The sequence below is a fragment of the Benincasa hispida genome, chromosome 9 (genome assembly GCF_027475165.1).
Source record: "Benincasa hispida cultivar pf3 chromosome 9, pf3_genome.v1.1, whole genome shotgun sequence".
Taxonomy (NCBI): Eukaryota; Viridiplantae; Streptophyta; class Magnoliopsida; order Cucurbitales; family Cucurbitaceae; genus Benincasa; species Benincasa hispida.
In genome coordinates this window covers 54622515-54644014 of record NC_143486.1, presented here as the reverse complement: position 1 = coordinate 54644014, position 21500 = coordinate 54622515, and the positions used below count along the sequence as shown (strand labels likewise).

The 21500-nt window shown below is 33.7% G+C and overlaps 1 protein-coding gene and 2 long non-coding RNA genes across 4 annotated transcripts; all 3 read left to right on the top strand.

Moving 5' to 3' along the window:
* Positions 1-5083: 5083 nt before the first annotated feature.
* LOC150033919 (pyrophosphate--fructose 6-phosphate 1-phosphotransferase subunit beta 2-like) lies at positions 5084-8818 on the top strand. The gene is made up of 5 exons (XM_090317736.1): positions 5084-7322; positions 7706-7837; positions 7961-8041; positions 8538-8582; positions 8672-8818. The coding sequence occupies exons 2-5, from the start codon at positions 7756-7758 to the stop codon at positions 8695-8697; spliced, it is 234 nt and encodes a 77-aa protein (XP_090173862.1). The 5' UTR covers positions 5084-7322; positions 7706-7755; the 3' UTR covers positions 8698-8818.
* A 4236-nt stretch (positions 8819-13054) lies between these two features.
* LOC150033918 (uncharacterized) lies at positions 13055-14288 on the top strand. The gene is made up of 3 exons (XR_016532068.1): positions 13055-13742; positions 13955-14060; positions 14225-14288. It is a non-coding gene; the product is annotated as an uncharacterized LOC150033918 (long non-coding RNA).
* A 59-nt stretch (positions 14289-14347) lies between these two features.
* LOC150033917 (uncharacterized) lies at positions 14348-20498 on the top strand. Of its 2 annotated transcripts, none has more exons than XR_016532066.1 (2): positions 14348-18208; positions 19974-20498. It is a non-coding gene; the product is annotated as an uncharacterized LOC150033917 (long non-coding RNA). The 2 variants fall into 2 exon arrangements; XR_016532067.1 differs by having other exon boundaries at positions 16774-16937.
* The last annotated feature ends 1002 nt before the right edge of the window (positions 20499-21500 follow it).

Here is a 21500-nt window from a genome sequence, read left to right as displayed (position 1 = left end):
TGTCTAGCGCTTACACTGATGTGTACTATTTTACCTATCGTATAGCCCGATAGTCTAGCACGTGACTTCTTATTGTTTGACGCAGTGTGCATCTTCACGATCGTCTAGCACATCGCTTAGCTCTGCGCATTGCTATACGATCGCCTACCTCATTGTTTAGCTCCCTTCATTGCTACACAATCAACCAGCGCCCGCCTACACAATCGCCTACCTCATAATGTAGCGCCACTCACTTGCTAGACGATCGTCTACCTCATCGTGTAGCACTGCTCATTTGCTATACGATTGTCTGCCCAGTGCCTTGCGTTCAACCTCTCGCTTTCTCTGCTCTTGCTCACGTGTTCTCAACGCATCGGCAACTTTCATGCAATGCGTTCAACTTCACAATTTCACACATGATTGTCAGGACTTAGTTTTATTTTATGTGTTTTATACCAAACGCCTGGTTTAGTAACACCTTGCACATAGTTGAATTTCCATTAGTTGAATTCCAAACTTTTTGAAGAACATTTATTCAACACTTAGAGTTCTTCCTTTTTAGCATAGGGTTTCATACCTAGTCAGGTTCTTCTAGTCATTAGCTTAAACAGGCAAATAGGAATGCAGGTTTCATATCTACAATGAGAAATACATTTAATTAGAGCTGAATGAATATATGTGTATCAACCAGGTACCTTCATGATTCTGTTGCTCTTCTTTATTCATACATTTCCATACTGAAGTATTGAACCCATTGTGGTTATCTCTTTTCTCTTTGGATATGGAAGGATATTGTTTGGACAGAGTAGGCTTGTTACTCTTGGTATGTATGATCCCAAAGAAGTTTAGCTCAAGACAAGGAGGGGCATGCTTTTGCACTGTCAGTCAGTTCAAATCTTGGGATTTTTATGTCACCTGGAAGCTGGTATATTCATATTGGTAAGTGGAAATTTTTTCAACCTTCCTGCTTAAAATATATTGGGAAAATGGCTAGGGTAGTCTCTTTGTTTGTGTTTTTTTTCTCTAATATTTATAATCTTGTTAAATTACAATTTTAGTCCTTGAACTTTCAGATTTTTGTCAAAATTTTGTGTCCAATAGGTTTATGATATTTTTAACTTTTCTTAAATCATATTGATTTATTGGATATGAATTTAGGATTCTAAAATTTCAATTTTTATGTTTAGATGCATGTATTTAAAAATAAAAATAGGTTGAATAGATCAAAGACGTAATAGATTCATTTTTTAAAGTTTAAGGGACTTATTAGACACAATTGAAAGCTCAGTGTAGGGATGAACACTAAAACTAACATAATAGATGCATTTTTTTTAAGGTTTTCACTAAAAGTTCAGTTCAGTTAAAATCATTAGGAAACTAATTTTTTCGACTTAATTTGGTTTTTTATTTCAAAACCAAATTGAACAAACCGTGTATGTATATATGTACATATTTATCGATTTATTTATATATATATATATATTATACATTATATTTATTATATTATGTATAAAAACCAAAAATCGTTTGATAAGTTATTTGGTTTTTAGTGGGAATAAGGATTATGAGAATTAGGAAGACAATCCTATTCTTGTGAAGTAGTGATGGACGCTTATTAGAGAATAAAATAATGAGTTCTTTTGGTTATTCATGTTTCAAATTAGCCATTTTAGTCTTTGAATTTCAAGCAATAGATTTAAAAGGTCTCTCTACAAGTTCTCCTTTTTGCATGGACTTTTCCTAGCCCACGGAATTTAAATAGAAATTTTACTAGATGACTTATGTGGCAAGATGACTTGGAAGGGAAAATTTAATTTTAATATCTCCCACCTCTGTCTTCTTTCTCCCCCTTTTTATCTCCTCTTATTCTCGATCCTCCCTTTTCATTGTCAAGCTTTACACAAAATTAACTTGCAAAAAGTCATGGTATGATGTTCTCAAAGCTCTCTTTCTGCCAACTGATACCCTACAACTTCTAACAAAAGCAACCAACTCTACATGCCCTAGCCTTCATAACTTGGTTTTTTTTTTTTTTTTTGTATTCTGTTTGGTAACTGAGTTGATTGATGTCTTAAGGAAGAGTAGTGACATGCATTGAGTTTTGTTTGTTCTTTTTCTGTGTTTTTTTTATGATTGTAAATCTCGCTTTTGTTTGGAACTTGAGTTTTACTGAATGCGTTTGAGGCCAATTGCTACTTCTGAAGGTTTTAGAGTGTTTGATTTGTGTGTTGTATGTGCGTGCAGATGAGATCATGAAGCTGTTTCCTGATCTTTTCGGCCAACCGTCAGCAATGTTGGTGCCAAGTGATTCCAGTTCGGTGCAGGTGAATAAGAAATTGAAGATCGGAGTTGTCTAGTTTGGTGGCCAAGCACTGGGAGGGCATAATGTGAATTTTGGTCTATTTGGTAGGGTCTCATTGTGTCCACATTTATAAATCAAGAATAAATGTTTGCTTTTCTGTTCAAGTTGTGGCTATCTAGCAGCTTCTACGATATTTGTGAAGATTACCTACAGGTTCATGCAAAAGGAAGCACGTTGTATGGTATCAAGGGTGGTCCTACAGGGATCATGAAATGCAAATATGTGAACTGACTGCACAATTTATCTCTCCATACTGCAATCGGGTTAATTTTCTTGAAGGGATTTCTAGCTTTCACTTGTTAGAATTGTTAGTGTGAATATGTGCAGTCTTGATGCGAAGTGATTGCCATTTGAATGCAATTCTTGATGTAAATGTATTTTTCTTTTATCAGGGTTGTTTTGATATGATATGCAATGGGAGGGATAAGATTGAAACTCCAGATAAGGTGAAACTCTTTCTTCCCAGAATTTTCATTTTGAGACGTCTTAGTTGTAGTCAAGGCATTAATTGACAGTTCGATTCTATTTTCAGTTTAAGCAAGCTGGAGAAACTACTCAGAAGCTTGATCTGGATGGCCTTGTTGTAATTGGTGGAGATGATTCTAACACAAATGCATGTCTCTTCGCTGAAAACTTTAGGTATTTTTCAGAACTATGAAATTTGTCTATTGCCTCCCTTCTTTTTGCTCTCTTTCTCACTCTCATTGTCATATATGGATAAGCTATTGTATGTTATTTTTATTGCAGAAATATAAGGTCGAGTAATTGATTACTCTAGTGTACCATTTTTTTTTTGTGTGCAAGACTCTGTTATTTATATTCCCCTTCTTTCTGTTGTTTTCAAATTAGGAGTAAGAATTTGAAAACCCGAGCGATTGGTCGCCCAAAAACTATTGAAGGTGATCTCAAATGCAAAGAGGTCCCCACAAGTTTTGGATTTGATTCTGCTTGCAAGGTACTCATTTCTCTTCATAACTACTTTAGAATTCATATTTCGTTTGGACTCAACTTTGGTGACTGTTGCAAAGTTGAAGTAGTTTCTTCAAGAATTCAAGGAAAAAATGGAATGTCGCATTCATGAGATGAGACTCTTAATAGGCTCTGCTGATGTTTATGCAGATATATTCAGAAATGATTGGTAATGTGATGGTTGATGGTTGATCTACAGGAAAATATTACCATTGTAAGTATTATGCTTAATGAAATTAAAACTAAAAATAGTTCTGATCTGCTGAATGTTCATAATAACTGAATTATTGACATTACAAGTATTTCAAGTTCAGATATGTCTACTTTTTTAAAATATATATTTATAAATAAATAAATAATATCAATAAGAAAGCCCATCTTGTTGCTTCATCTGTAAAAAACAGAGCACTTCTCTCTGCTCAATTTTATTAACCTTCTCTATTTAATCTACCTAATGTGAGATTGTACTTTTTCATTGTTGTGATGTTGTTACCTTTTTGTTTCTCACTCAAATTTCAAGTTTATTATCATATGGCATTAACAGTGTACATATATCCACAGTTGGACGGCTTATGGGTCGTGCTGTTTCTTACATTACATTGGAGTGTGCTTTGCAAACTCATCCAAATATTACTATTATTGGAGAAAAGGTAGCTGCTTTATTTAAACTACTTAAGATAGAAACATTTGTCAAGGAGGACATTTATCTCCACATGCTTTATAATGTGTTTTGCAGGTTCCGGCTAAGAAGCTTACCTTGAAAAACGTTACAGACTACATTGTCGATGTAATTAGTAAACGTTCTGAACTTGGTTATTAATTATGGTGTTGTAGTTATTCCTGAGGGCCTGATTGACTTCATTCCAGAGGTATTCGTCTTGTTATTGTAGCTAATTGGGTTTATTTATTTTGGTTGCATGCTCACTATCCACTAAACCCAAGATTCTCGGGATCAATGTGTCATTTTTGAACTGATATCATTTATAACCCGCTTTCTACAGGTGCAGCAGCTTATTTCGGAACTCAATGAAATTCTTGCCCATGATATTATAGATGAGGATAGATTTTGGAAAAAGAAATATTATAGATGAGGATAGGTTAGTACACCCAACATATTGAAGTTGTAACCATCCAAACAATCTTACTACATCGATTAGACCACCTGAGAATTCCAACACTGCTTTGGCTCGAAAATGCTCTCTTTTCTCTCCTCTCTCCCTTTCCCTCCCTCCGGCACCCTATTCCGACCTAACTCCCCGCCCTCTCCCCATCTCCGACCAAGCTTTGCCTATTCCCACCAATGTCAACCCTCATCTGCAACCCTCGGCTCATCTATCTCTCATGGCCCATCCATCGACCCTGCCCTCCAAGCCTAACTTAGCCGTCAAAGTTATCAACTGTAAGATTAAGGACAACCACTTCTATGCCCTCATCCAAGTTGGTTCAGTAATCATAGAAGATGTGGAAGCCAAAAAGCAAATTTCCTTGTCAAAATCGTAGCTACTTTGGTTTGTGGAGAACATCTCGACCCTTTCAAAACTTCCAACATCTAGCTTCTTTGTCAAAAGCGAGCAAGATGCTTCTTGTGTAACCAAGATTTCTAAAATCAGAATCTATTCAAACTGGTTTTTAAGATGTGTATTTTGGCCTGCAGTTGGAGGACGATTCTTCATTCACGTTCCATCAGGAACTCTTAATTCAGGTTGGTATTCCTTCCTTACCTTGTTAAATGATGCTTTGTCCCTCTTTGAAGTTGAACAGGTGACAAAAAACCCTCGCTCAGTCCAATCTCCTATGCAGACATAGTAAGGGGAAGAATGGTTAAGCCTGTTTTTCCAAAAAAACAGAGTCCCCCTCCCCTTCAGAACACCAAAAAACAGAGCAAATCTAATGTTTGGGTTCTAACTCAAAATTCTCAATCTTCAAAAAATGGAAGACCTCGTGGCAGAATTCAAGCTTCAAGAGGAATAAGGCAAGGTGACCCTCTTTCTCCTTTCTTGTTTCTACTAGTCAGTGAAGTCCTAAATGCATTACTTTCCCAGTTTCGAGAAAAAGGCAAGTTTTGAAGGTTTTATTGTTGGAAAAGACAGAATTCATGTTTCTATTTTACAATTTGCGAATGATACTCTAATTTTCTGCCAAGATGACAAAGAAAACTCAGCAACCTAAAGAAAATACTTGAATTATTTGAGTGGTGTTCGGGCTGAAGGTTAATTGGGAAAAATCAGCTTTATGTGGCATCAATATATACCATTTCAAGTTACAATTAGAAGCAACCCTCCTAAATTTCAATGCTGTCTACCTCCCATTTATGTACCTTGGCCTTCCTTTAGGGGGATACCCTAAACAATTAGCTTTTTGGCAACCAGTGATTGACAAAGTCCAAAGAAAACTGGACAAATGGAAGAGATACAACCTCTTAAAAGGTGGTCGCGCCACCCTATGTAAGTCAGTTCTTTCTCATATACCAACTGACTATATTATAAGCATTAATGGAAGAAGTAAGTTTGGTTGGCATACCAACGGAAAATTTTCCAGCAGCCTTAGAAGCCCATTGATTAATATTTCAAGATTTTGGTTAAAAGTGGATTCCTTGGCAGCCTTCAAGGTTGGTAATGGTGAAAGAATAAGCTTTTGGAAAGATCCTTGGTTGGATTTGGTTCCTCTAAAAATCTCATTCCCTAATCTTTTCTTTATCTCCACTAAACCCGAGGGTTCATTACAAGATTATTGGGATGATTTCAGCATCTTGGACTTTTCCTTTTAGAAGACTGTTAAAGGATGAAGAGGCAGAAAACTTCCAGCTTCTGATTGGAAAACTCAGTCACTATAAACTTAATTCGATTTCTGATAAAAGACGGTGGTCTTTAGAACCAAATGGGGTTTTCTCAGTCAAGTCTCTTGTAAAGCATCTATCATTTTCCTCCCCAATTGGCCAGCCATTAGAGTCAGCCTTATGGAAGTCTAAGAGCCCTAGAAGGGAGAATATTCTGATTTGGATCATGTTGAATGGCTCTCTTAACAGCGCAGATATCCTCCAAAGAAAGTTACCTACTCTCTATATTTCTCCACAGGTTTGCATTCTTTGTTGGGTAAACACATAATCTCTCTTGCATTTGTTCTTCCAGTATGTTTTTGGAGAATTTTGTTGGACATCTCTCTTCAATTGCTTTAATGTCAGCTGGGTTCTTGATAATGATTTTAAGGTTAATGTGCTTCAACTCTTGATCGGGCCACGTTTGAAGAAGAAGCCAAGACTATTTTGGACCAACGCAGTTAAAGCTTTGTTATAAAAAATTTGGTTTGAAAGAAATCAAAGAGTATTTCAAGACAAAGCTTCTTCTAGTTCCGCTAAATTTGATATCGCCCATATCAACGCCTCCTTCTGGTGCTCGCTTTCCAAAGCTTTTCAAGACTTCTCTTTACAAGATATCAACCTCAATTGGAAAGCCTTTATTTTCCCGCTCTCTTGATTTTGTAACAGCATAGTGATGGTTATTATTTTCAGTTTAACTTTTAGATAATCATTCGGTTGTAAACCTTGTCTTTTGCAAGGTCCTCTTCATTTTGTATTTAGCTTTGGATTCTAGTCTTTCTTGGAGATGATGAGAATGTTAGGGAGATGTCAACCTAGTTAAGATGTCCTAGTGCATTTGCTGATCCGTTTTGTGCTTTTTAGTGTGCTTGATTGTAATGCACTTTATGTTTATTTCCTTCTTGTCACTTTTAACATCTTTCATTATCTTAATGAAGTGAATTTTTTTTGTTCAAAAAAAAAAAAGAGATAGGTTATGGAAAAAGAAACTTACTACTCAATCTCATCACTTTTTTGAATTTTTCCCACAAGCAATCCAAGAACAATTGTTGCTTGAAAGAGATCCACACGACAATGTCCAGGTAATTGTTTTTTCTTTTTGTTTTATACATGTCTTTCCAAACTGAGTTGGAAAAGAGAAGGCAAGAAGGTGCATATAATGGGCGGCCAATTCAAGGAGTAGTCACATTTCTTTGGGTACTTATTCTATTCGTGCTTGAACTTTTGCCATTTTACTTAAATGCTCCTGTTTAATAATTTAGTGATAACACATATTATATTTAGCACTTGGGTAGTAGGCAAATCAGCTGAGATCTAAAAAGCATGCATGTTGGTAAATGCATTAAGATCTTTTAGATTCATATTTGATAATTAGGGGCACCAAGTATCTAGACTTCCATTATGAACTCGTAAAGCAAATGGCCAATTAAGTGATGGGTTAGGCTTACAGCTAATTGACTTTCAAATGTAAACTTACGAATGATACAAACAAATGGCCATGAGATAATACAAAAAAAATTGTACTTTGCTGGTTAGTGCTCTGTATGTTATCTCTGTTTATTTCTTATTTTGACTTATAGGTACGAAGGGATGTGTGGTTTACCCACGAACTTTGATTCAACTTATTGCTATGCTTTGGGTTACACTGCTGGAGCTCTCCTCCCGAGTGGAAAAACTGGACCAATATCATCGATCTGTCTGTTCCACTTCTGGTACCTTCTGATCATTTTAGTCTCTAACCTTTTAACCATTCATTCTTTTTCTTGTTATCAGTTTCCTCCATAGATTTTTTCCTCGTTTCTATTACTTATAAGTTAGTTATGCATACTTGGTAGGAAATTTGGCTGCTCCAGTTAAAGATTGGATGGCTGGCGGAACTGCATTCACTTCGTTAATGGACGTGGAGAGGAGACACGGTATGATTTCTTCATGAAAACGTGCATTCCTGTTCTCATGTTTTTTTGAGTAACACGTTAATAATTTTTTTTCTAGAATATTTTTTATGGGGAGTAAGAGGGGAAATGACAAACAGAGTATCAACAATCCAGCTAAAATGAGAACAATGGAGTTCACTAGAAGAAAAAAAAAAAAAAGAAAGATGAAAAAAAACTCCCCAATCTATATTAAAAAGACATTAGTTTTCTAGTTGATGAAACTTAAAAGTTATCTTTTTTTCTTTTTTTGAGTATCCAAATATCTTACTAGTTACTAACACATTACTATAAAGACTAGTCCAAAGTGCATGTAAGATCAGAAAAACAAGCATAAAAGTGAAGTATCATCATGTAAAAGTGGAGTATCTTTTCTCTTAACAATTTTGAAAGGCTTTGGATTGATAGAACATTTTCATGAAGTCTATTTTAATATTTATCATTTGATGATCTCTTTCTAAAGGTAGATTTTGTTTGGCAGGTAAGTTCAAACCTGTGATCTCGAAGGCAATGGTGGAATTAGATGGTAATATCATCTCTTTCTAGAGCAAATTATGTTTCCTATAATCTCTTTCCCAGCCTTATAATTCACGCCGCTCCATTTGTCATGTGAAGAGGTCAGATCAGAATCCTACCATTAATTATGCAAGTTCAAATCTAAAAGAAGAATGGAGCAGGTGATCTGGATTTAGGTATCTTACACAACCAAATTGATGAAAATCGAACCTATTTTTCAGAATTTGGATAAGATATTTTAATTAATTCTCAGTTAAATTCCATAGCACACCAACGCACGCACAAGCCGCATCGTTTAAGGCATCCTCGCCCATGCGCGCGTCCTTGCCACCTAACTTCAACGTGAGCCCCGGCTAGCGCATAGCCCATGCACATAGTTCCAATAGAAACATAGAAAATAAACCACGAGTTTTACAAAGCTCAATGAGTGGAATCATAAATACAAGTCTTTTTCAGTTCATAAGCATTATATCACGAGATTCCAATGCAAACCTTCATCATTCCATGAAGCTTTTCACAAACCTACACACACGGTAGATAATTAACATTTCACATCTAAAAATATTCATTAACCTATGTGCACATAGTTCTCCCTTTCATGGGCTCAGAAGCTAGGCTCGTCGGCCCTCTGACCATCCCATTCAAGGTTTTTCCTTCCCACAGGCTCAGGAACTAGACTCTTTGGTCCGCTGACCATCCTGTAAGGATTTATTTTGGGCTCAGGTTCTAGGTCCATAAACCCCCAACCATCCCAAACTCATATTCATCTCATAATATAAACTACCACATATTAATTCTAAATTTGTTTAAAAGAGTAAAAGGAGAAACCACTCACAGTGACCTGCTGAGATTTCTTTTTCCTCACAGTTTACCCGGTTTCCCTTACTCTTCTGCTCGACCCTATTTCAGATTTAACTTTAAGCTTAGATTATTCACTCTTTCGGGCTTTATCTCAAGACATTTCCTTCTTAAAAAATGTGTGAAAATGTCTTAACTAGTTTACCTTAGAGTTTTGCCTTGAAATTCCTTGGTGATAGTTCAGAGTCTCGAGTTCACTCCCCCTGACCCGACTTTTTCCACACTGGTGAGCACCTCTCGGTTTTCCTTGAATTTGACAGCCTTAAATTTAGAATTTCATTAAGGCAGCCCTCACACCAAATCTACATTCAATTTAAAAACTTTTGTTCCACAAATCACCTGATTTGCACGAGTAATCTGGAATAACTTCTCATTTGAATTTAGCCTAAGCGTCTATCCATACACTCAGCTTCCTTCAGCGCCTCTGTTTTGACTTTCGTCTAATCAGCGCCTCTTTTCCTTCGTTCAATGCACGAATGGCTCTTACTTACTCTTTTCTTAGTGATCTTTATGAACTTAAATGGTTTGTAGGTTAAAGTGTAGTGTTCTTCTCCTTTTATAGGCATCTCACCCTTCTCCTTTACCCGACACCTCCTCCTTTGATCATATCCAGGCGTATTCCTCTCATTCTGCCAACGCCCAGCCTTATCCACCTCCTATTTGATATGTCTTCTTCATGCATCGAACTCACTTTGCATGAATATTTATTCGTCCAACTCTTACTATCTTTGTTTTAGACTTTCGTCGATAACGCCATTTGTCCTAATGAGCTCATCAATCTTGCGTAACGCAGTCCTCAGCACCGCTCCATCGTTTAGTTTCTACATCTATCGCTTAGCTCCAACAGCCCATCGTGTAGCTCAATCATTTAGTCAACGATCTCGCGCATAGCCTATCGCTTAGCTACTGCGCGCATCATTTACCTCCATCGTTTAGCGCTGAGGCCTTATCGTCCAACGTATCCACTAATCGTTTAGCGTCATCGCCCAGCACCCATTGCTTAGTACTTCGCCTATCGTCTAGCGCTATCGTCCAGCTTCTACGCTTATCGTCCAACGCTTACACTGATCATGTAGTACTTTGCCTATCGTATAGCCCGATCGTCTAGCACGTGACTTCTCATCGTTTGACGCCGCGCGCATCTTCACGATCGTCTAGAGCATCGCTTAGCTCCGCGCATTGCTATACGATCGCCTACCTCATTGTTTAGTTCCCCGCATTGCTACACAATCGTCCAGCGCCCGCCTACACGATCACCTACCTCATCGTGTAGCGCCACTCACTTACTAGACGATCATCTACTTCATCGTGTAGCACTGCTCATTTGCTACACAATTGTCTGCCTAGTGCCTTGCGTTCAACCTCTTGATTTCTCTACTCTTGCTCACGCGTTCTCAACGCATGGGCGACTTTCATGCAATGCGTTCAACTTCACAATTTGACACATGATTGTCCCTGACTTAGTTTTATTTTATGCGTTTTATACCAAACGCCTGGTTTAGTGTTAACCTTGCACTTAGTTAAATTTCCATTAGTTAAATTCCAAACTTTTTGAAGAACATTTATTCAACACTTAGAGTTCTTCCTTTTTAGCATAGGATTTCATACCTAGTCAGGTTCTTTAGTTATTAACTTAAACAGGAAAATAGGAATGCAGGTTTCACCTCTACAATGGGAAATATATTTAATTAGAGCTGATTGGAAATATGTGTATCAACCAAGTATCTTCATGATTCTGTTGCTCTTCATTATTCGTGGTTATCTCTTTTCTCTTTGGATACGGAAGGATATTGTTTGGACAGAGTAGGCTTGTTACTCTTGTATGAATGAACCCAAAGAAGTTTAGCTCAAGACAAGGAGGGGCATGCTTTTGCACTGTCAGGTCAGTTCAAATCTTGGGATTTTTATGTCACGTGGAAGCTTGTATATTCATATTGGTAAGTGGAAATTTTTTCAACCTTCCTGCTTAAAATATATTGGGAAAATGGCTAGGGTAGTCTCTCTGTTTGTGTTTTTTTTCCTAATACTTATAATCTTGTTAAATTACAATTTTCGTCCTTGAACTTTCATGTTTTTGTCAAAATTTTGTGTCTAATAGCTTTATGATATTTTTAACTTTTCTTAAATCATATTGATTTATTAGATATGAATTTGGGATGCTAAAATTTCAATTTTTATGTTTAGATGCATGTATACGTAATAGATTCATTTTTTAAAATTTAAGGCACTTATTAGACATAAAATTGAAAGCTCAGTGTAGGGATGAATACTAAAACTAACATAATAGATGCATTTTTTTAAAATTTTTACTAAAAGTGTCCGTTTAAAATCACAAGGAAACCAAATTTTTCGGTTTAATTTGGTTTTTGATTTCAAAACCAAATTAAACAAAACCGTGTATGTATATATATATTTATCTATTTATTTATATATATTATACATTATATTTATTATATTATGTATAAAAACCAAAAATCGTTTGATAAGTTATTAGATATGAATTCAGGATTCTAAAATTTCAATTTTTATGTTTAGATGCATGTATTTAAAAATGAAAATATGTTGAATAGATCAAAGACGTAATAGATTTATTTTTTAAAGTTTAAGGGACTTATTAGACACAATTGAAATCTCAGTGTAGGGATGAACACTAAAACTAACATAATAGATGCATTTTTTAAAAATTTTTTACTAAAAGTTCAGTTCAGTTTAAAATCACAAGGAAACCAAATTTTTCGGTTTAATTTGGTTTTTGATTTCAAAACCGAATTAAACCAAACCGTGTATGTATATATATATTTATCTACTTGTTTATATATATTATACATTATATTTATTATATTATGTATAAAAACCAAAAATCATTTGATAAGTTATTTGGTTTGTAGTGGGAATTAGGATTGAAGAATTAGGGAGACAATCCTATTCTTGTGAAGTAATGATGGACGCTTATTAGAGAACAAAATAATGAGTTCTTTGGTTATTCATGTTTCAAATTAGCCATTTTAGTCTTTGAATTTTAAGAAATAGATTTAAAAGTTCCCTCTACAAGTAGATTCATTAAATTTAAATAGAAAATTTACTAGATGACTTATGTGGCAAGATGACTTGGAAGGGAAAATTTAATTTTAATATTTCCCTCCTCTCTCTTCTTTCTCCCCCTCTCTATCTCCTCTTATTCTCCATCCAACCTTTTCATTGTCAAGCTTTACACAAAATTAACTTGCAAAATGTCATGGTAGGATGTTCTCAAAGCTCTCTTTCTGCCAACTAATACCCTACAACTTCTAACAAAAGCAACCAACTCTACACATCCTACCCTTCATAACGTGTTTTTTTTTTTTTTTTGTATTCTGTTTGATAACTGAGTTGATTGATGTCTCAAAGGAAGAGTAATGACATGCATTGAGTTTTGTTTGTTCTTTTACTGTGTTTTGCTTATGATTGTAAATCTTGCTTTTGTTTGGAACTTGAGTTTTACTGAATGCATTTGAGGCCAGTTGCTACTTCTTAAGGTTATGGAGTGTTTGAGTTGTGGGTTATATCAGCGTGCAAATGAGATCACGAAGCTGTTTCTTGATCTTTTCGGCTAACCGTCGGCAATGTTGGTGCCAACTGATTCCAGTTCGGTGTAGGTGAATAAGAAATTGAAGATCGGAGTTGTCTAGTTTGGTGCCCAAGCACTGGGAGGGCATAATGTGATTTCTGGACTATTTGGTAGGGTCTCATTGTGTCCACATTTATAAATCAAGAATAAATGTTTGCTTTTCTGTTCAAGTTGTGGCTATCTGGCAGCTTCTACGATCTTGGTGAAGATTACCTACAGGTTCATGCAAAAGGAAGCACGTTGTATGATTTCAAGGGTGGTCCTGCAAGGATCATGAAATGTAAACATGTAGAACTGACTGCACAATTTATCTACCCATATCGCAATTAAGTTAATTTTCTTGAAGGGATTTCTAGCTTTCACTTGTTAGAATTGTTAGTGTAAATATGTGCAGTCTTGATGCGAAATGATTGCCATTTGAATACAATTCTTGATGTAAATGCATTTTTCTTTCATCATGGTGGTTTTGATAAGATATGCAATGGGAGGGTTAAGATTGAAAGTCCAGATCAGGTGAAACTCTTTCTTCTCAGAATTTTCATTTTGAGACGTCTTAGTTGTAGTCAAGGCATTAATTGACAGTTCGGTTCTATTTTTAGTTTAAGCAAGCTGAAGAAACTACTCAGAAGCTTGATTGGATGGCCTTGTTGTAATTGCTGGAGATGATTCCAACACAAATGCTTGTCTCCTCGCTGAAAACTTTAGGTATTTTTCAGAACTATGAAATTTGTCTATTGCCTCCCTCCTTTTTGCTCTCTTTCTCACTCTCATTGTCATATATGGATAAACTATTATATGTTATTTTTATTGCAGAAATATAAGGTCGAGTAATTAATTACTCTAGTATACCATTTTTTTTTTTTGTGTGCAAGACTCTGTTATTTATATTCCCCTTCTTTCTGTTGTTTTTAAATTAGGAGTAAGAATTTGAAAACCCGAGCGATTGGTTGCCCAAAACCTATTGATGGTGATCTCAAATGCAAAGAGGTCCCCACAAGTTTTGGATTTGATTCTACTTGCAAGGTACTCATTTCTCTTCATAACTACTTTAGAATTCATATTTCGTTTGGACTCAATTTTGGTGACTGTTGCAAAGTTGAAGTAGTTTCTTCAAGAATTCAAGGAAAAAATGGAATGTCGCATTCATGAGATGAGACTCTTCATAGGCTCTGCTGATGTTTATGCAGATATATTCAGAAATGATTGGTAATGTGATGGTTGATGGTCGATCTACAGGAAAATATTACCACTGAAGTATTTTGCTTAATGAAATTAAAACTAAAAATAGTTCTGATATGTTGAATGTTCATAATAACTGAATTATTGACATTACAAGTATTTCAAGTTTAGATATGTCTACTTTTTCAAAATATATATTTATAAATAAATAAATAGTTTAAAACCGATGGAATGTTCAAGTCAAAGACTCAAGTCAAGACCAATGGAATCCTCGAGTCTTACACTAAGATTGAAGCCAATAAGAGACGGAGATCAAAGCTGGTTGAGCACTGAGTTTGAAACCGATGGAATGTTCAAGTCAAACACTCAAGCCAAAACCGACGGAATCCTCAGGTCGTGCACTAAGATCGAAACCAGTAAAGGGTAGAGTTCAAAGTCGGTCGAGCATTGAGTTTGAAACCAACATAATGTTCAAGTCAAAGACTTTCAAGATCGACAGAATCCTCAAGTCATGCACTAAGATCAAAGCTAATAGTGGGCAAAGATCAAAGCCGGTTGAGTAGGGAGTTTGAAATCGACAGAATGTTCAAATCAAAGACTCAAGCCAAAACCGACAGAATTTTCAGGTCGCGAACTAAGATTGAAACCAATAAAACACAGAGATCCTCAAGGACTTATGAAAAAATCGTGAGGTTGCAAACTGAGATCATGCTTGCAAAAACCCAAAACTACCTCTCGTCCTATTTGTAGTTTCAAAAAAAAAAAGAAAAAGAAAAAAAAAAAAGGAACAATGGGGGCAAGTTAGTAAACTTGAAAAAAAAATCCTTCAAGATTAAAAGAAGAAAGAAGTGAGAAGTAAATAATTAAAAAAAATGGGGTTTAAGTGTAAAAAACGGGGGGAGTGTAGAAAAAAGAAAGGAAAAAACAAGAAATAAAACAAATAAAACAAATAAAAAATGGAAAACAAAAAGAAAAGAAAAGTTAAAGAAAAAAGAAAAAAGAAAAAAGAAAATAAGATGAAAGAAAGAAAAGAGAGAAAGAAAATTTGAGGATGAGGGGATGAAGATACGGATTTGAGGTCCTATTTATAGAGGTTTTGTCAAATTCCGTGACAAATTAAAAAAAATTAATTTAAATTATTAGATTTTATTAGATTTGAATTTATCCTAATTTCAAATTAAATGGAAAAAAAATCAAATTAAGTTTTTATTTAATTTGATTTTATTAGATTTTGTCTTCAAATTTATCTTCAGATTTGGACATATTCCAAATTCTATTCAAAATCAAATTTAAATTATGGATAAAATCTCAAATTAAAATTTGGTCATATTTCAAATTTTACTCAAAATCAAATTATTCAAGTTTGAGATTAGATGATAGATAAAATCTCAAATTAAAAATTGGACATATTCTAAATTTGATTCAAAATCAAATTTAAGTTATGGATAAAATCTCAAATTAAAATTTGGGCATATTTCAAATTTTATTCAAAATCAAAATTTTCAACTTTGAGATTAAATTGTAGATAAAATCTCAAATTAAATTTTGGGCATATTCCAAATTTTATTCAAAATCAAAATTAAGTTATGAATAAAATCTTAAATTAAAATTTGGTTATATTCCAAATTTCATTCAAAATCAAATTATTCATCGAGATTCAATTGTAGATAAAATCTCAAAATAAAATTTGGGCATATTTCAAATTTTATCTCAAATCTAAATCATCCAAATTTAGACTTTTATCCTCAAGTCAAATTAAATTAAGGATAAAATCTCAAATTGATGTAAAATTCAAATTTGGGCATCTTCCAATTTTTATATCAAATTCATCTAAATTTAGGTTCTTATCTCTACTTTCAAAACATGTTGGGGTAAAATTTGAAATTAAAATTTGGACATATTCCAAATTTTATCCCAAATTTAAGTTAAACTTATGTACTAAATTCATAGTTTGACTGACACATCAATAGGTCAAATTCAAGAACAAACATATTTAAATTTCAATTCCAACTCTATATTTTTCGAGATTCATCCACCCATATATGTGCATAAATCTCGAAAAGAAGCCTTTATTGAAGGAGAAAATTTGGACCAATCATAGATTGCCACGTCATTTACTAAATTAATGAGAAAATTTCAAATAATTGAATTTTGCGAATTTCGATGATGCCACATGTTTTTCATCTTGACCGATGGATCGAATAAAATTAATTTGGTCCAATTTGATATTATAATTTGGTCAAAAATATAATTGAGCCTAAAAATAGACTTGATTTGGTTCAAATATCAAATTAGACCCAAATCCAACTAATTGAGCCCAAGGGGAGACCTATGGACGTTGACTAAGCCTAAGCCTACAAAGCCCGCCAGAGAACTCTATAAATAGAGGAGCTTTTTACATTCGTGGGGTCGGCAACTCTACACTCCAGAGGACCTAGAAATATTTTTCCCAACAATCAAAAGACGCCCCAAGTCCTGAAGCTGACCACACTTGAAGACTTAAGTCTACACCTGAAGACTTTTGAATATCCACACGCTCCACTTTTGAATATGCATGCATATCAAATCTATAATGGTTTGCAAATGATCCAATGTAATTAATACATTTGAACCAATATGTCTTTCCTCCTCTTTTCAACTCTCTATAATGTCTTTTTGATGTAGATTTCCAAGAACTCTAGCCTCATGGTTAGAACTTGCAAGGAAAGATTTTCAATAAAGGTTTATCTCATAATCTACTTCATCATCTTTTCTCTATCTCTCATTTCTTTTGGATGATTTGGCTTTTTTCTAGTTTATGCTTTTTCTATGGTTTCATTTTTGTTTCTTGAACTTGTTTTTTTGTGGGTTTTGTTTTTTGGAGGAAAAATTGGGGTTAGCAGTTACTTCGTTTGATTGCTAAATAATGAATGCTATATTAATTGTTTTTCCAAAAAGAAAAAAAGTATCTCTATTCATGGACAATGAAGGTGCTTGAAACTACATTTTCTACTTACCCTGTTATTTCCTTGATAAGAAACAAAATACGTGTTTTGGATTACAAATTTATTTTATAGTATTATATATCAATTACGAATCCTTTGGATGAATTTAATCATTAGTGATAAGTTTAAGTTGGTTGATTTTGGCCCAATCGTTTTTTAAAGATTAAATGTGTGACTTCTTTTCCAGCAAGTTTAAAGGCTCAATTGTAGTTTGGAAGTTTGGCCAATTTTTCTCTGTCAAATACAAAGAAGTCGAGAAATGGGGAATAGATTTCATTACTTTATGCCTTTAGTGAAGTTGATTGCAACATAAAGTTTGTTGCTTTACATTGACAATCACATCAATTTGTTCAAACTCCAAATCTTTACAAAATTTTATCAAAATTCAAAAGAATTTTACCATTCACATACCTATCAAGTCTTTATTCTCACCCATTGTTGGTTCCTCAAATCAATGCTCTATTTACTTTTATGTTTGAAACTTCCGCTTCTGAGTTTCCAGCTCCCAAGCTTCCAGTGCTACAATGGAATTAAGAAATCAGATCAAAACATTGTAAATATGAAACAAAATCGCAGACCAAAGTAGCAGTAAAAGGTAGGAAATACTTCAAAGCAAATGCTAAGTATGCTTTGCTGGTATTGGCAAAAGAAATAGGCGGGGAATATTCCATTAATGTGGAAGCAAGAAATGTCAATCCGAAGGCAAGAAATGAGTTTAAATTTGTTTGAAGGAGATTCTCATAATTTAAACTTGTTGCATTTCGTTACTGATTTTCTTATTTAAAAGTTTGACATTCTTTTTTGCTTTTTATGCACAAACTCGAGTTTTCTTTCATTTTCTTATTGAGCATTATATAAACTAATTAGAAAACTAAACTTCACGTGCAACTTATACCAATAGTGTTTCAAGAAGAGTGTTTGATAAAGACGGTATTCTTTTGGACGGGTAAGACTATGTTCTTGTTTCAATCAAGGTGTTTGGAATTGGAACTGAAAGATTGCCAAGAGGTAATTTCTACAACTGTTTTGTTCCTTTTGAGCAATGTCTTTCATTGATGAGTTGTTAGCAAAATCATGATATACAATTCATTACATATTAAGCATATCATAGCTTTAGTTTAGTGAACATTATGTTCTTACAGCTATGGTATAGATTTTATTAGAGAAATGATATATATATATATATATATATATATATGTAGGAATCTCTCCAATATATCCATTATATTGTATATTTAAAGCTACTGCAAGTTCCGTTTTGACCCTTTTCTCTCTCTGTTTTGATTGTTGTCGATACAAGGCTATTTCTAGTGCATTTTGATCTGATTTTGCATACCCATTTAGTTCCAAATGTGTGAAATGATGATCAGTTTCTGCTACTTTTCTTCTAGGTTGTCTAAATAATGGTAATTTCATACTCTTCTTTTGCTAATCAAATGCATTTATAGGACCAATTTAATTGTTTTAGTTGCCGCTCAAATAGGTACAGAAAGGTCTAACCCTTCTCTCTTTTTCTTATTCACACAAAAAGTCTCATTTACCATGTCTTTCACTCTTTCTCCATTCTTCTTCTTAAAGAAGTTTTTCCCAACCTTTTTCATTAGTTTTTTTTCATGTCGTTTGCTTGGGTGTTGTGTATGTATTTCCCTATTCCCTATACGTTCAAAATGGATGGGAATTTGTACATTGAGGCCATGTATTTGAACTAAATGAATTAGAGTTGTTTCAAAGTCATTTTGTTAGTTTAATTTCATTAGGAATGATTGAGGTTGCTCTTTCATCCAAATTTATGGATACATATTTCATTTTATCAATGTGGCTAGTATTTTAATTTGCACTTGTTTGATGCTTTTGAATGGATTTTCTGTTTTGTAATGTGCTCTCTTTTCCTATATCTCTTGAAATAGGTGAATCTCTTTTAAGGCTTTTAGACTTTCTAGCTAGTTCATTGGTGAAAGGAAGGTGCCTGATTTTATCTCATTGTAAAAGGAATAATAAATAGAAAGTACATATGTGAATAAAGGTCAAATGTTAGTATTCTCTAAGGATTATGTGTGTTGTCATGATAGAAAATCCAACCGCTATAAAAGGAAAGAATTTGGTGGATTAATTGGAGCTTGACAACAATCTTTGACTGTTGAAGACTTGTAAAATTGGTGAAAGCTGGTTATATGACAGATAATTGAAACATTCTAAATATTCTTCAATTCTCAAATTTGTAACTTTTGAGTTAAGGTTCAAAGAGAATATCAAAGCGATTTTAGGTACGTTTCCTTCTTTTTCTTTTACACATTTTCAAAATCTCCTTTATTCAAAGCAACCTCTCTAATTTTTTAATTAGAAATTTAATTGCATGTTGCTTGGCTTAATTCTAGAAATGATGAGGGTTTGCCTCCTAGATCAAAACTTCTAAAGAACACTTGGCAAATTTCAGAAATGGAAAGAACCCATTCAATGACAATTTTGCATTTGTAAAATTGGTTATGGAAGTATAAATAAAAATCCAATTATGGTTTGTCTTATACTCTTAATTATATTATTTTAGGAGTATCAGTTTGTGGCTCAGTTGGTTTCTTGCTGACATTTTGGTTATTCTCGCTGATTTTTCATTTATTATTTTTTTCTATTTCTTGCTTGTTGGCATTTGAGTAGTGATTTAGTTCAAGTAGGAGTTTCTAAATGTTGTGAATTTGTGTTGGTTATAATCTCCCCTTCCCCCCAATGGCTCATTGGCTTCTCGGCGTTTGAATGATTTCATGCATTTTTTTTTTAGGAGCGTGTTGAACCCAATCATGTGGGAACGTCTTGTTCAAGTAGTATAATTGATGATTTCATGCATTTCATACATTTTTTTTCCTTATGGAGGCCTACATCTGACATTATTCTTGTTGACGATGTTATGGGCACTACTGTTGCATCGTCAATGGATAAAGTCAAACTATGTAAGAAAATTTGGCTACTACTTTGTGAATTAAGTGTTTACTTAGTTCATTAGCTAATCTATCGTTATAATAGATAGATCATGATGATTTATGAAAGCTATTTTGTTTCATTTTTTATAAGGTGATTGATATGACGACAAACATCGGAGCTTCATATTTTTTGTGTGAGAATTTTGGTATCGCTATAATCTAAACATTTGTTTTGTTTGTATCAATTTTTTGGGATTATATATGTAGTCATTTTATTTGGATTAAGAATTTACAACTTGTTCTATTAGGTAAGAATTTTGTTGGAACATACTTTTCATGACTATATCAAACATTTTGGATGAATATAGTGTTTTATTTCTTTTGTATGCTATAAATTTGAAGATTTTGGTCATCATTAAGATTGTAGATTTGTATGAAATGTGAACTACATCTTTATTCGTCTAGACAATAATATGGGCAAGCGACTTCTATAAATATATGTTTATAATTAATTCTACAATAATATTTGCGAACCAAATTGTAAAATCTAAAAAAATATTATTAACAAGTGCTATTAAAGATAAATTATAGTATTGTTTTTACTACTATAAAATTGCTATAGAAAGTTTATTAACGTTAAAATTCATGCTTGAAGATGGGGTATTTATAGCTTTTTTCCATTACGATGAAAAAATGACAATAAAAATAAGGGACTTTCAATAGCGTGCCTAAAATTGCTATAGAATGTCTTTTATAACTTTTTTTTATTACTATGACAACTTTTGATGGTACTTTTCCAATACAATGAAATGTTTCCATAACATTGAATTAAAGCTATCATATGCAACTTTCTATAGTGATATTAATAGCTATACAAAAACGCTATGGAAAGTCGAGGACTTTTAATAACATCGGCTACGAAAAAGTTTATAAAATGTTATGAACACTCTTTTATAGCATTTTTACAATGCTATTGAAACATTTTGATTGCGTTTTTTATGGCGTTAGAAAAGCGTTATCAAAACGTTTCAATAACCTTTCTTTTTAGCATTGGACAAATGCTATTGAAACGTTTTGATAGCGTTTTTCTAACGCTATAAAAACGCTACTAAAACGTTTCAATAGCGTTATTTTTTACGTTATGAAATGTTTTTATAACATCATATATGTGCTATCAAAATAAACTTTTTATAGCGTTGAAAAAACGCTATGAAAAGTCATGGACTTTCAACAAGAAAATTCATTTTCAATGACAAAATTTCAGTAATTTTTGTTGCTAAAAGCTAAGTTATAGCAACACGTTAGAAATATGTTGAAAAATATCATTTTTAGCAACGAAATATATACTAGCGTCTCTAAAACAATTTGTAACGTATTGACCAGTGCTA

What these genes read in the sequence shown, in the direction of transcription:
- LOC150033919 (XM_090317736.1), top strand. Translation starts at nt 7,756, where the DNA reads ATGCTTTGGGTTACACTGCTGGAGCTCTCCTCCCGAGTGGAAAAACTG. An exon ending in ATCTGTCTGTTCCACTTCTG is followed by an intron (nt 7,838 to 7,960) that starts GTACCTTCTGAT and finishes CATACTTGGTAG; the next exon opens with GAAATTTGGCTGCTCCAGTT. An exon ending in GGACGTGGAGAGGAGACACG is followed by an intron (nt 8,042 to 8,537) that starts GTATGATTTCTT and finishes TTTGTTTGGCAG; the next exon opens with GTAAGTTCAAACCTGTGATC.